The 15888-nt window shown below is 39.9% G+C and overlaps 1 protein-coding gene across 3 annotated transcripts in view; it reads left to right on the plus strand.

Moving 5' to 3' along the window:
- The window catches only part of fgf14 (fibroblast growth factor 14), a 109229-nt gene that overhangs the window by 65384 nt on the left and 27957 nt on the right, over positions 1–15888 (plus strand). The window contains exons 1-3 of one of the 3 annotated variants that reach the window (XM_020609409.1): positions 7–641; positions 7530–7640; positions 8719–8822. In XM_020609409.1, coding sequence (XP_020465065.1) covers positions 431–641; positions 7530–7640; positions 8719–8822 — 426 coding nt within the window. In that variant the 5' untranslated portion in view covers positions 7–430. Of the gene's footprint in view, positions 1–6; positions 642–7529; positions 7641–8718; positions 8823–15888 lie in introns of those variants that run through there. The other 2 variants (XM_020609412.1, XM_020609410.1) reach the window with 2 other exon arrangements.

The following is a 15888-nucleotide window of genomic DNA, read 5'->3' on the forward strand; positions in this document are numbered from 1 at the left end:
ACGCTGCAGCCGGTATTTGACATTTAAGGAGGCTATGCAGCTGAACACCGAACAGAAAATGAACAAAAACATCACTTTGCAGGTATGAATAATTCTTAGAAATTTCGGTCCCCGCGAGTTTGCCATAGCTCTTCACCAGGACTATGGTTATAGATGCATGTATGGAATTACGCATGAACTGATCTCATTTTTCTACCACGTCCAAGAATTTTTCGTGTGACAATGAGCGCTGTTTTATTATTACAGTTATCATGTAGTGTTTGGAAAGAAAAGAAAAGCAGACTATATATTTGACATTTGACATCACGGAACGGACCACTTAGCCGCCACCATGGGACTGTGACCCGGGCTGCGAGCTCTGAGAGGCGGCTGTTTGTGTAGTCTCTGCTCTGTGTGCAGACTGGATTGAGCGGTTGTGACATTTTGAGCCATGGCTGCTGCTATCGCAAGTGGGCTGATCAGACAGAAAAGACAGGCACGGGAGCAGCATTTAGACCGGCCCTCGACCAACCGACGGAGAAAGAGCCCCAACAAGAACAAGGGGCTCTGCAATGGGAACCTGGTCGACATCTTCTCTAAAGTGCGCATCTTCGGCCTCAGGAAGCGGAGACTACGGAGACAAGGTCTGGGAACTTTAGCGTGTAAGGTGCCTTGTTTGTAGACGTAGAGCGCTGTGCATTTTGTGTAGAAATGTGCATACATTCAAACACTCATGACTTATTTAGGTCTTTAACTGTCACAGTCACATTGCCACAAGCGAATGTAAACAAGGTAATAATTAAGTTGCTGTCAGACTTGCCAGAATACGTGTATATACGTAAGAAGTTAGACCGAGTGGGAGAAAGTCTCCTATTTTGGATACTGGGCAGTTGGTTGGGAATAACCAAGCTGTCTTTGATTTACATGCAGCTGACAAGGTGAACCAAATGCTTTAGACAGGTTTACCCGCTGTCACCTCGGCAATTCTGAACAGGGCCTGATTGGTATGAACCACATGCACGATTAGCTGAACTGCTTACAATACAAGCACATCACACAGGCCAGAAATAAACCCATTTACATGCACACAAAAAGGTCAGCATCTCCAACGAAATGGAGATTGTACCTTTCAAACATAATATTTCCTCACATAATCTTTCCAATTCGGGGCCCAGTGGCCTCTTATTGCTCGTTCCACTTACAGAAATGTCATGAACACCTTTTGCTCTAATGTGGCAACCTGGGACTATTAAAGAGCAGTGTCAACAATTATTTCACTACTGGAGTCAGTGCCAGTGCAAGGCAAATTTTTCCTACAAAAATAAATTAGAATTATTTAGGAAATAAATATTTCAGTTATTTCCTCCTGTTAGTGGATGATGAAGATGGCTGTATTGGAATCATCAGGCATCAAACCTGTTGCACCAGGGCTACTATGCTCCAGCTAATTAAACACCTAGTAGAGTAATTCTTTGGCAAATTCAGGTTACAGACATTTGTTTTACCAAAAGAGTGTTTAGTTTTTCATCCTTTTTGCAGAGCAAACCATTTTGAGTTTCTTTCATCTGTCTGTGCTCATCTTGGAATTAAACAACCCTATAAAAGGTCTCGTTCACTAGCCCTTAGTGATTACGTGGATGGACACATCTGGATATTGGCCAGGGCACATCGGAAATTTGGGTTATAATCATCTGTTTTCCAGGCTGTTGTTTCTGCTTCTGCCTGCTGTGTTAGGACCTAGTGGTGTATTTTCTTTTTTTTTTTATCGGTCTGGCATAGCCTATATTTTACTTTGTATGTTAAACATGTAAAAACATGATATGGCACAAGTAAATCCAGAAGTCACACGTGGAAGCCAAGTCAGCCTACACTAGCAACCTTGAAGTGACATGACAGCATTACACCTCAAAATAATAATGATAATCAGCAATAACACTGCCAGAAAAAGTGTTGATGGACTAAATGTAAGGCTGCTGCCTGGTAGAGGAGAAACACTCCCACTAAAACTTAGGCAAAATTAAGGGGGAAGCTGTTTTTAAATCTGTATATTGTCCTCATTTTTGAAGCTCTAATCAGAGCAAACAGCTTTAATTTTGTGTTATTTGTGATTAAGGCCCAGTGGGAAATGTACTTCATTAAATCCAGCCTCACATGAGAATTGGGAGAATCTTAGCAGACTGTTGTCAGGGGCTCCTTGGAAAATACTGCACATACCACTGTTCTCTCCTCACATCTCCATGCCTCTCTCATACTCTTCTTCTCTCTCTTATTCCCTTCTTTTCCTTCTTATTCACCGTATTATCACAACAGCACACAGCTCTGGGACTCTAATAGCTTATTTGGTGTACTTAATTTAATATTGAACTGCAGAAGGACTTTTTTCTGAGTGAATAAGGCTGCAACGCTGATCCTAAGTGTTGTGATAACACATGCAGACATACACAGTTGTCTTCTTTTTCTTGGTGAATATGACACTGGGGTTCCCTCTGACAGCTGCGCCTGCAGAGAACATAGCAACTTCCTACTATCCAGGCTGTGATTATATATTCAAGTCACTTTCAGATTCCTACTGAGATCTGTCAGGATGAAAGAGTGGGGGTGTCTGAAATGTACTCTCACCTCAGTGTTCCCTGTGCTTTAAGTATTGATTCTCTGAGCGAGAGTCTAATTAGCTATTCTTATGGACTGTACTCACTGATGAAAATTGTGGTTTTGAGCCAGAGCTCAAGAAAATGTTCAGTTGTAATAATCCTCATCTTTATTTTGTCTCATTGTGTTTTTGAAGTGTTCTTGACAGGCTATTAACAAACAGCATTTGTAGACCTACTGTAACAAGATACATTGGAAAAAAAGGACGTGTTGTCTGTCATGTTCACTAGAATGCACAGATGTGGTTTGACACTGTTTTTACTGCCACAACAGCTTTAACTTGAAATTATCTGTGCATTTTGATAGCTGATACAGAGTCAGCTATCATGCTGGGGTTTTTCAAGGGATTAAATGTGAGTTGTAAATCCTATTACAGTCAGAACCAGTGAGCGAGCTTGGGGGCACATTCAGCTTGGACTTGCCCATAATCTCATTGCTCTGGCTCTAGTTATCTCACTAGGTTAGATTCATAGATCATTAGATCAAGTTACCCAAATCAGACCGTTTGATTAGCTTATGTGAGCAAGAAACCAATCTTTGCAGCATTGTGGCTGTTTATTCAAGAGTAGATGTTGACAGGACACAGCGGTGCACCATCAATCAGCTGCCAGACCTGTCTGGATCACATGAGTTATTGTTGAGGTGTCCGAAATGCTGTCGATGGAAGAAAAATGGGTGTGAGTGCTGTTGTTTTCCTTTGCTTGATTTACTTTTCCATGACAACAGAAGCAGCATAGAGGGGTTTTTCCTCTGAAGGCTGGAAAAGCCCTTCTCCTTTTCCAGAAACATCCAAACTGGGTCAGGCAGGGCTGGGGCTGACATGAGTCTGCAACTGCTGCTGCAGCTGTGCCCGTGTGTGTGTGCCCTCATACTGTGCTCTGTTTGCTTTGCGCTGAGCTGACTGAACATGTGTCTCTGCGCACAGACACAGACAGAGAGACGACACAACAGAACATAAGACAGCGAGGGAATAAGAGAGCTATAGAGGAGTAACTTTGTAAAAAGAAACCCACAGAACCCACAGCCTTTCTGTGACAGTTCAGCTTATATGAATAGAAGGCTTCTGCTGCAGAGCATGATCTGAGATCTTATGGTTCTGTTGCTTGTTGTTTTCCAAGGAAACCCCCCAGTTGCTGCCAAACCACCACTCTGTTTCCCTAGAAACAAAGAATTGGCGTGTAGAAACACACAGCGCTTCTGTTGTAAAAACTAACACCAGTGCGACTGGGAGAGTGCAACTGCAGGAGAGATTGGATATAAACAGCACTGTTGTTTCACCTTTGACTCTGTTCTAGATGGAGAGTATTCAAACAGGCGAGAAGAAATAAGAGGGCAAAAAGACAAAGTAACAAAACAGTGATGCGTCAGAGACCTTGACTTGAGGAATTCCTCAGAGATGTTTTCAAAGCAGTTCTGGATTTTAAAGATCATATCAAGCTAGAAAGTGCTGTCATTCTACATGCCCTTAGCTTTTCCTCTATATTCTTGAATCCAACATTTCTGCCCACCCTCTCTCATTGTCTTTGTCTCATTTTGCTCTGATTTTCTAAACTGCATCACAAAGCACAGGAATTTTAAAAAGTATACTCTGTGCTGTAAATAATGAAAAATATAAAATTGTTTGTAAGAAAATAGTTTAGCACAAATTCATCTAAAACCTTCAGTCTACTGGCCGCTAGTACATTTGACCTTCAGCATCAGTGGATTGACAGCTTTGTAAGAATTACAAAAACCCATTGTTATTTTAATGTGTCTGAAGTCTTAAATAATAATGTTCCTGACGTTTAAGAAGATGACTGACAGTTTAGACACCCCTCGGAATAGGATTATAAGTTAACCATCATAAATGATAGACTTACATCACATATTTTCCCATATTTTGCTTTGTTCTTCTTTTCACCTTTATTCCATTTTGATACATTAGTTAAAATTCTACAAAGCTCAGTTTCAGGCTACAGCTCAGAAATACTGAAGCCTGAAACTGAGGGAAAGTCCACGTGTATGTGTGTGTATAATGTGTGTTTTCTTGTACTTGCTATATAGTGAGGGCCATAAAAGTATCTTTTGCTACAGAGTGTGGACATTTTTGAAAATTGAGGACATTTTGGCTCCCCGTTTTGAGGATTAAGACTTGGCTTTAGGGTTGTGGTTAGACATTTAGGTCTGATGGTTAAGGGTAGGGTAAGGGGCTAGGGAATGTATGTCCTCACAGAGATAGAAATACAAGTGTGCGATATACTGGCTGGCTCGCCCTAGGGAACACAGCCAACATGATTTATCATACAATGTAGGAGCCAAGTCTGTACACACACATCTACACAAAGATGGAGTATTTACCTAACCAACAACCAGTTATGCAGTTTTAATTATTACAAATTGCTCCCTGCTGAGCTGTCTTCAGAATCACTCTCTCTCCCCCACATTGGTTAAATGCTGCTGATCAAAGGCATTAATTGATCGTAGGTTAGCCAACTTTGTGTGTCTGCACTAGAGCGTTTGCTCAAGGGAACTGTGTACTTATTAAAAATCTATATGAAAAGGTGTGTGCATTGCTTGTGTTTGTGTGGCGGTGTGAGCGTTCCCCTGGTTCTCCCTGCTCCATAAAATCTCACCCATCTGCTCTGTCACGACATTGCAGGCAACATGGGTGTGGTCTTGAGGATATTCTGTATGATATCTGGTTGCTGAGTGCTTATGTGTGTGAGAGCATAATGAATGCATGAATCCAGCCATGTCCGTTGTTATGATATACTGGGTGGAAGATGGCGAAGAGAGAGGGGCTGAGAGTGATACAGGGAGTGATGCATCAGACTTTTTTTTTTTTTAAACTTCGATGTGTCCGCAGGGGCTTAAGAACTGTTTTTGATGCAACACAGTGCCTGGTATATGAAGTACAGAAGTGCTGCTAGTAGATTCATCCAGCCATGTCAATAAAAACAGCTCATTAAAATAAATCCTTCCAGATTTTTTTTACATTAAGAACATATTTTAACATTACAATATTATTTTAACATTGTAATAATTGAAACTGCATAACTGGTTGCTGGTTATAAACTCACAGAATGACAATGAAATTCCAGATCAAAGCAGAATGCCAAGCATTTGTTGGTTAGTGTGAGATTTGCTCCGATGTGTTTGATTTTTAGCCTTATACTGTATTATCTTTTATAGCTGGACGTCCGCTTGAACCAAACACAACAGTTAAAGATTCCAAATGTGACTACTTTGACACCCAATGTCACTATTTTCACACATTTTTTGGCTAAAATATGGCAGCCCAGTTTTGTCATTAAAAGAACAAGATACTGTAGATTAAAAGGTAATTATGATTTTAGAAGTATTCCCATAGTAAATCAAAATTATGAGATAAAAACTGTTAACCTCTAGAGTCCCTGCGTCCTCATATGAGGACCGCACAGCTTGGGTTTCCAAAGCTCAGGACTCTAGAGGTTAATGTAATATATAATAATTTGAACTTTTTAGTATATATATTGACACTTCATAACAAGTTTTCACCTTTTTAATACTGGTGGAAGTGGAGCTTCTATAATAAATTAATCAATTTAGAGGTATTTACAGCTCAATCATAACAAAACCTTTCCTAACAGGACGTTGTACAGAATCAGAACAATTAAAGGATGCCCAACCAGCTGAGTGTTGAAAAGTCATCTATACTAAGTTAATCAAAAACAAAAAAAAAGATGATGTCTTCACAGTGACTTCTGTATCTCACTGTGCGGCTGCAACAATTTGTACTTGTACTGAGTCTTACTGTAGACCAGAGATGCACTGTCCTATAAGCCTGCTCAGTGCACAGCTGAGGCACTCTGACAGTCAGCTTCTGCTATCGCCACCTTTTCCTTGTTCTGGTGAGACAACAAAGCAGCGCTGCTCTATACTGTTATAGCGGTTTTGCTCATATACGCCAGCAGAGAGGCGTTTTCTCCCCTTTTCAGGCAGCAGGGAAAGGTCTCAGAGCTTCCTAATGCCATCACCTAACAGAGCCATTTCAGAAGAGAATGCCTTGAGCAGTACACCGACAGGGGAAAAAAAAGCCTTTCTCTGCCCTCAGCAAGATGTCTTGAGTTCTCTTCTGTGGCCGTGCCCTCTCTCTTTTTCTCTCCTTTTTTTCCTCTTCTGTCTCTCTATTACACACACACACACACACACACGCAGATAAAGAGAGAGAGAGGTGGAGTTGATTGTTCACCTCCCCGGGGCTTTCTTAGAATGAAATCTAGTATGATGGCTGTCTCCGCAATAAGGCTAATGTTGGTGTTATATGACCTCAATGGCTGTCTGTGCACAAACTCAGACACACACACTCCCAGATGAAGAAATATTGTCATAGAGCTTGAGCACTAGCAGTATTTTACCTTTTACCTTTATCCTTTTCAATTCTCCACTCACTTACTTTTTACATTTACACTTTTTGCATCCTGTCATTAAGCCCACAACTAAATTTGCAGCATGACTGGTTGAGCTGCAGTGGCCCTGGGCAGCTGACCCGCAGCCGTGATTTATTGTCACTAATCTCTGTTGGGTCAGCTACAAAGGATAGAGCATATCCTATATCCTGCACATTAAGGACCCAGAGAGGGTGCTGTTGGGTTCATTATGGGAGTCAGGTGGCCACAGATTAATTCTGCTGACTGTAATTATATGGCCTATCTCTGAGGAGGGTAGGGCGTATGTTTCCTGAAGGTTAGCTGTAGGATTTGTTTGTGAATGTACACAGGAGTTGGAAAGCAGGTCTTCTCAATGTGCATTGGTGTTTTGTAATTAAGATCCTCAGAAAACAGCAAATATTGTTAAATTCTTCAAGTTTAATGTATGTGGGTTGCTGTAGCAGTTCTTGTATCAAGCTTTTCATCTATTCTTTTTCTTTTTCTCTCCTGCAGATCCCCAGCTCAAGGGTATAGTGACCAGGTTATATTGCAGGCAGGGATACTACTTGCAAATGAACCCCGATGGCTCTCTTGATGGGACCAAGGATGACAGCAGTAATTCCTGTGAGTGCCTTGACAGTTGGCCTTCTAGATCAAATGCTTGTTATGTGTCTAGAGAATTTTGAAGAATTGCTAGCATAGGACACAACCAGCTAAATCATTTCAAATGCATATTTAAAAAAATGTAATTATATAGGGTCCTTGAACACAAAGCTTTTTTCCAGTGACACATAAGAATGACAAAAAAATGTCTTCTTATATGGCAGCTATAGAATCACACAGATTTTTCCTCTGCTCTGAGGGAAAGTGGACCGGGAAACAGAAGGCTTAATGGGGAGAAAAGGGTATTATTAGCTTGTTCTGGCACTGCTCCTCTAGCGCTTCAGGCTAGATGGTTAATTTGATTCCAGTGCTTGGTGCTAACGCTGGCCTGACACTCTAGAATGTGTCACTTACTCCTGTCAGCATGAGGAAATGTGGCACGTGTCACATCTGATAAGCTTAAGGGACTTATTAAAACAGCAGGCATTACATATAATGCGCACAAAGGATATATCATGTCATTAAAACTCCAAGTGTTTGCACTGACTGGTCCACATTACATTTTACATCTTCGTAACTGGCCAAAAGCCACTAAATGCTAATGGCCATGCTATAGTTCTCTTAGCCTTCCCCCCAGGCTCCAAACCTGCCACCACCAATTAGTCACAGGGTCAACAGAGATGTCTTAAATCTTCCATATACAGTACACACTTAATGTTGCAGCCTGGTGAGTCATGTTGTTTCTCACCAGTACAAACAATAGCCATTACCTACCAGTTCCAAGGCGTCTGCTACAACAACAAAAGGACTATTAAATCCTCCACGCACCAGTGGTGGCTCCAATTACAGTTACTTCTCAGGTAGCTCTGGGTGGCCCTGGCTCTGCTAGGCCAGTCACATTCACCAGCCATGCTGCAATTCATCTTCAGTGATTAGCTAAATGTAAGAGTCAGCATAGGTATTATCTGTGATTTGTCAAGCATTTATGATGGGCAGCTTCCATTTGGATTATGAATTACACCATAGTGATTTTCTCATTAGTTAATGTTCACTTAATGGTTAGGTCTCTCTGTGGTAATGATGTATGTGTGTTTTCCAGCTTTGTTCAACCTTATTCCTGTGGGCCTCAGAGTTGTTGCCATTCAGTCCGTGAAGACAGGGTTATACATCGCCATGAACGGGGAAGGCCATCTGTACACATCAGTAAGTGCCCTCTTCTATTCTCTTCTATTTATGCTATACTTGAGAAAGGTAACATTTATGGTTTGCTGTGCATACAAAAACCAACATTACACAAAATTCTAAAGCGTTATGCCAAACATGTTTGTATCTGAACTGCATGTATGTTCACATGTATAAAGAAAATTGAGATAGAGATATACAGGAAATGTACAGAAATTAGCTAAATTCTTAACATTTTATACAAGGGAGGCACTACAGTATTTCCAACAACATCCCTGAGCATGTCTCAAATATTTATTTGCAAACAGATAATTGCATTCTAGTGAAGGTTAGGGATCACATTAAAGAGATTTCTGTTCTCTAGGCTAAATGCTGTCAGTTTTCATTCTTCATGGAAAAAATATTTACACAAGTTGAGATAACTGAGAAGGGACACGTACAATATTTTGCCCCTCAGATGACACAGAGTTTGTACTATTACAAAGTACATTATAAAGTTTCAGTCTTGTGGGCTGTTAGTCTATGAAATTGAATTACTGTAGATGTCTGCTATTAGCAGAGAAATGCTGTTATCCCATGACATATGTGTAACATAACGAAATCATAACTAAAACTTAGTCAAATCCAGAGTGGTTTCTGGCCAAAGTAGGGCATCTAAAGAGCTGCAGTTGTTTCACTACACCGTATTGTAACACTCTGTTACTGACTACCTCTCTTCAAAATAAACTAGGCCTCAGCAGTCTAGACAGCCAAGGAGTGATAAGATCTCCCCCAACAAAGACAGAGCTTCCACTCTCACTCCTTTACCGTGTCCTTTCCCAGTCACTCCACTCAGTCTGGAAGAAGAACACTGGGAGTTGTGCTCCTCGAGTACCCATCAAAGTCAATGTCTCTCCTTCCCTCTCCTGCTTCATGTTCCTAATCCTCAGAGAGCAAAAGCTAATTGGTTGATATTATATAAATTTTTTATGCAGTCATTTCACAGATGTAGACACTGGAAGCAAGAAGTTTATTTATTTATTTTGACCTACACTGTACACAGGACAACAACAGCAACAGTCAAATCTCACAATTTGCACAGACTTTAAAAATATACAAAACTGCAAATAAAAAAACAAGGATACATTGTTAAATCAAATCTGAAACACAACTATCTGAATGTGTGGCTTGGTGCTATTTTTACATAATCAATTTAGATAGTTGGCTTAGAGTCGTGTATCTGTATTACAACTGATGCCCAGTGCATACGTTTTTAGTTACAGCTGCAGTTATTATAAATAAGTCTACACAAATTGACTTTCAAATAGATTTTTCAGTGTGTCATAGTGCACTTATGTGTGGTACAGAAACAGTACAGTGTCAAAGTGATCATTTCACAATAAAAGCACCTTAAGCCTAAATAGCTGACTAACTTTTTAAAAACATTAGTATGTCCACAGAGTGACCTTAATTTATATCACATGCCAGGTTGCAGTCCCTGTTCTGATCGCTGTTCTGTTTCGTCCACACAGATTTGTGTGTTTCGCATACACTCACGATTTTCCACGTTACTCCACTTGTCACATTCAGTAGTTCGACAGCTGTAAGTTGATCACTGATGTTTTGGCGTCTCTGTAGCAAGCTGCCAGTCTCTGCTGTGAAAACTCACATCTCAGTGTTTATTGCCAGACCTGCTTTATAGCTAATAAGTGCTGCTAATTGGTGTTCAGACTAATTCCCCTTGTACAACAGTATTTGTAACTGTGATTATGTTACATCAGTCTTATTTTATTTATTTATTTTTTGGTCCATTAGCCTGTAAACATGTTTAGTCCAAGCAGAAGTTCTATCAAGTGGGTCTTGGTGAGCACACGGCTCTTCTGCTCCATTTGCAGCTTTTTTTTTTTCTGTGCTAATGGACATTCTGATCAGACCCAACTATCCAGCCTCCCACTCAAAGGTCTCTTTTTGCTCCCTAGTGCACGAATTTCTCTGGTAATGACAGCCTTGTAAAATTTTTCTCACCCTCTTTCGTCTCCTCCTCCTGCTTCTTTCTGTTCCTCTCTCCTCCGCTGTAGGCAAAGTACAACAGTTCCTGTCATTATCACTGTGTTCCTTCACAAAGTAAGGATCTGGCAGTCGACCTTTTCTGCCCATTATGGGTATTTTCACAAACTACTTGAATGCATCAATGCATAAGAACATACTCTTTTGGAGTTTGTAAGGTACATACAGAGGACATGTGGAAGTCTACAAAAACAACTTGTATTCTTTCTCAGTGTGGCCTAATTTCCATAAAACCAGACCAATTTATAAAGTAGAATTCACTTGGTCAGTTTATTCTTTCACAATAATAAATACACTCCTGAAGCTTTTACTGTGATGACGTATTTTAACGATGACTAACGCTCATGCGGTGATTGGAAAGGAGAGTCCCAGTTTCAGAAAATAGATGGGAAGCCCATTCAGAGCCTCTGGTAGTGCATCATATTCTTTTGTGTGAGGCACCCAAGGTGCAGCGTGCGTCTCGAATGACAGAGATAGCATCAAAGTGACTGTGCAGCCTGGCACAAAGGACACACCATGGAATAAAGGAGAGTTCAATCATCTCACCCCTTTTCAATCTGGTCCTTTTGTACCTCAGCCAATAAACTCCTGGCTAATTTCACCTCCCGGCTGCTCCCCGGGATCAGGCGTTTCTTCTAAACTGTAATAAGAGGAGAGGAAATCTCCCAGCTTATTGTAGAAAGACTTGACTTATGGTAGTTGCTAGATAACTGTAAAAGAACTTTTTATGCAAAAGCTGGCAATTTTAAATGAGATGAAACATGGAAACCTTAATTATTCTGTAGGGACTCTGATAAAAGCAAACAAGGGTCTATTGTATTGTATAGTGTTTTTTGCACACAATGAAATGGTGCTGCCTGAGAATGCAAGTGCCTAGAACTGATTTTGTCATTTTTCTGGCCTGCTAATACAGTCTCTTACCATCTCTCAAGTGTAAAGGTTGGGCGTTTCATGGTTGGCTGGTTTTCTTTAGAGCTAGTTTCTCACTCCCTCACTCAATGGAATCTCTGGCTGCTGTTTTTTTTTTTTTATCAGGGGCCTGCACTTGTTAGTGCTACCTTTCACGAGTGTTAAATTGACTTGCCAAAACACTTGAGTGGGCATTTTAGAAATAAAATCCTTAAAAGGACCAATTGGGAGAGGTGCAGTGGCTTTAGCTTCACTCGTTAAAGGTGATATCATCAGCCTTAGGAACACAGAAGTCTGAGGGCATCTCAGTTTAGTTTAAATGAAAGTTTCATGTGAGGCCTCCTCCAGTTGAAAATGAAAGTGCATGGCAGCTGTGTGTCGGGAAGAACGAAAGAAATTGTTGGTTTGAAACCAGGAGCGAGGAGTCCCTCAGGGTCAGGTATTTGATATTTTCCTACATTTGTATTCACACTAACACTGCTCTCAAGCAATCGGACTATGGGAACATTCTAACATGGTTGTCCTTGCTGAAGTCGTGGCATTTCGGGGTGGAGAATTCACTTCCAACCGATATATAACAGCCTTTCAGTGTAAGATCAGAAGACCAGTTTTTATGATCAGGGCACATTCAGATTGTATGTTTTCTAGGTACAGTACAGTGCCCATGCATTTTTATAGCCAATGCTGCTGATAGGATAAGGCTATTGTGTGACTGGCCTGATCACACCAGCATATATGGTGACATTTTGTAGAAATCAGTTAATTTCACTGGAAGCATCACAGTCACTGAAGGAAATCTGTGCCACTCGTGTGTGTCAGATTAGACTTTGGTGGCTTTGAGTTCCAAATCCGGTGCCATTTACCAAATGCTTACGGTCTTGACAGTGCTTGACCTTTGAGTTAACAAGACAGTCAAAAAAAAAAAAAAAGAGTGGAAGCTACCTTAATTTAATAGATGTGTTGCACTGTACATTCTGCTGGAGTATAAATTGCTCCATAAAAGAGGTATGGCTAGGAAACAAGAATCAGTGGTACAAATATGTGTCTCGATTAAACTATGTGAACTTACTGTATTATTATCTTAGTTGGAGCTCGGAGCCGTTGTGACTCATAAGCCCAGTAAGACATCATGTTCTCAAGTGGTTAGCATTTTAGCAATTAGCTTTCCAGCTATTTTATCCACAGGACTGGCAAGTAAAGTAATGACCAGGACTTAAGCTGAAAGAAAGAGAACATAACAAAACCTGACTAAAGCTGTTCTAGATATATACCTGCCACATATGAGCATATACAGTATGTAGTATAGCCTAAATATAGCTACATGAATATTCATGGAATTTTGATATGTACTATAAGCGTGTCTTTTTTTTATACTTCTGGGGTTTGAAAACTGGGAACACACCATCTATGTGGGGATCAGCCTCCTTTGTTGGGACTCATCTCAATTTTATCTCCTGAGGAGTGTCAGGCTCAAAGTTGATCAGTGAGGGGAGCCTCATTATTTCCATAGCATTGCTCTCTCCTGCCTTTAACGCGGTATCAGTGTCTGGAAGGGTGGCAGTCATTAGGGCTGGGGTGAGAGCTGCTTCATGCATTAATGAACGAGGTGGGCATCAAAACTGAACTGGTGAACTGCTGGTCAGAGTCATGAGGACCCAAAACAGTTCAACATTTAACATCTCGGTTTGCTGAACATGTTCCTGTTCTTGAATTGTACTTTGCAGCACAGGAATATGTTGCCCACTATAAAACAATGAATCTCCCCACACTGTGACACACAGTTGATTTGTCCTCCATTTGTTTTCATGTCATCAGCATAAGGTCTATTTATGTCACCTCTACCCCTGTCCTTCAATCACTCTGTTAGTCCTCTGTTTATTTAAGGCAACTGAGAGTCAGTGCATGCAGCTGGTTTCCGAATCACTGGTTTACATGACACATATTTATGATATACAGTATACCACAGCAGTGACTGAATGTGTTGGGAGAAATATTAGGAATTATATAATAAATCAAGAAAGTCTCAGAACAGATCATTACCATTAACCCGCCCAGTTTTCTGCAGTGGGAGGTGGAAGGCATCTAAATTCAAATGAGATGTTATTGCTGTGTGACTTACAATATCATCCAACCCTTTTAATCATGCAGCCATGCTGTAATTTAATTTATCATAACTTCCTGCAAAGTGGGCTTTGATAGTCATAGAATATGGAGCATTGCATTAATTGAGGTGGAGTTCTGCAGTTATGCTTACAAACTGTATGCTTCATCATCATTAGCTTATTTTTAAGGTTTTACCAACTGAATATAAGAAGTGGTCCCTGAGAGAGAAATTTTTCTGGCAAATACAATTTTGTAACTATTTGCTATAAATTGTGAATTCCTTGAAGCTACAGTATGTACATTTTTATTCTACAGCTGTTCAGTGTGACCATTCAACTATTCATTCCATATATCTATACCTATATCTATATATAACCTAGACTGTCAGAAAATCAACTGGAATAAATTTCAGTGATGGTTTTTACCACATTAACATTGGTATTTAAATGCAAAGGAGTGACAGGAACATATTTCGGTAACACTTTACAATAAGGGTACATTAATTAACCGTACTTAATGCAGTAATAAGCATTAACTAATAGGTAACTAATGCATTTATTAATCATGTACTAATGTTTTTCATGTTAAAGTATTACCTCATACATTATTTAATAGTGTTTAACGACACTGCTAACATTTGTTGATGCAGTAATACGCATTAACTAAACGTTAAATAATACAATAATAAGCATTGCATTCAACAACTTAAATATCTCTTGGTAATACTAGTAAATTGTCAATAAAGATATTAACATTTATTTCACGAAGTTCACAGCTTAGCAGTTTCATTAGGAGAAGGCTGTTTTAATGTTCATTTAAGCATAATAATTGTCCACTTACTTGTCCATCCTCCAACCAATGAATTCACTTTGTCCTCGCTCCACGTTCATCTAAGGTGGTATCTTCCAGCTTCTGATTGTCTGAACACACATGATGCAGGTATACAGCGGTGGGCAGGGCATGGATAGTTGGAAAGCATGCACGGTGGTAGCTCTCAAGGACCTGACTTGCCCACCCTGCTGTATAGTGTAAGCATTACTTACTCGTAATTATGCATTTATTAATGCTCTTTAAAAATGTATAACAGTGGTGAGTAACCATTACTTAACCTTTATTAACCATTTGTTAATGCTCTCTGTGACCCTGTAAAGTCTAAAACATGTATTTATTAAGGAACACTTCATAAATGCATACAAGTGCTAAAAAATAATTTTTTAACCATAACTAATCAGGTACTACTGCTGTTTGTGACCCTTGAATATTTGAAGCAATCACGCAGATACTGAACATTAGTGAAACATTTCCAAATGGAATTTAACTCGTCATAAGCATCTGTTATCAACATGATTCATTCCAAATTTAAAAAGATGAAGACTTCATGCAAAATCTGAAAAAGTGCCGTTATTTTATTTTAAAAATGTAACACTTAACATTCTTTCAAAGGAATAACAAAACAGGGATTTTACAGTTTCACCGAAAAAAGAACTCTTCCTCATGTCCCTTGCATCTTATTTTGAACAAAATGTTCATGTAAAGCCTATAAAACCACTATAAACACCACCAAAAACAAATGCCTGAACATGGCAGTGAGGGCTTTAATGCTTTCTTATGAGCAGAAGCTCTTTATTCTCCTTCATCTGCTCTATGGTCTCTGAGGTTGCTTTGTCGGCCTCGACAGCTTCCTTGCATTGTTTTGCAATGTCAGAAAGCTTGCTCCCCTTCACCTGTTGAACAAGCTGCGCATACTTTTCTGGAGCAGCAATTGACAGCTCGGCAATTTCAGAAGTTTGTGAAATTGTGTTGCGATCTGCTCCAAACTTGTTGAATGCCTCAGCCATTGTCTTGCCCTTTTGGAAGATGCCCAGCAGTGTCTTATATCGACGCACCACCTCTGATGGTTCGCTAACTAAAAACAAACAAACAAAAAACCAAAGGAAAAAAAAAACAGAATGAGAATAAATTCATTGGAATAATGTATGGTAGACACATATCAGCTTAAATGAAGACCCTGGGAAGTGACAACACTAGG

Source organism: Monopterus albus, unplaced genomic scaffold (genome assembly GCF_001952655.1).
Source record: "Monopterus albus unplaced genomic scaffold, M_albus_1.0 scaffold99.1, whole genome shotgun sequence".
Classification (NCBI taxonomy): domain Eukaryota; kingdom Metazoa; phylum Chordata; class Actinopteri; order Synbranchiformes; family Synbranchidae; genus Monopterus; species Monopterus albus.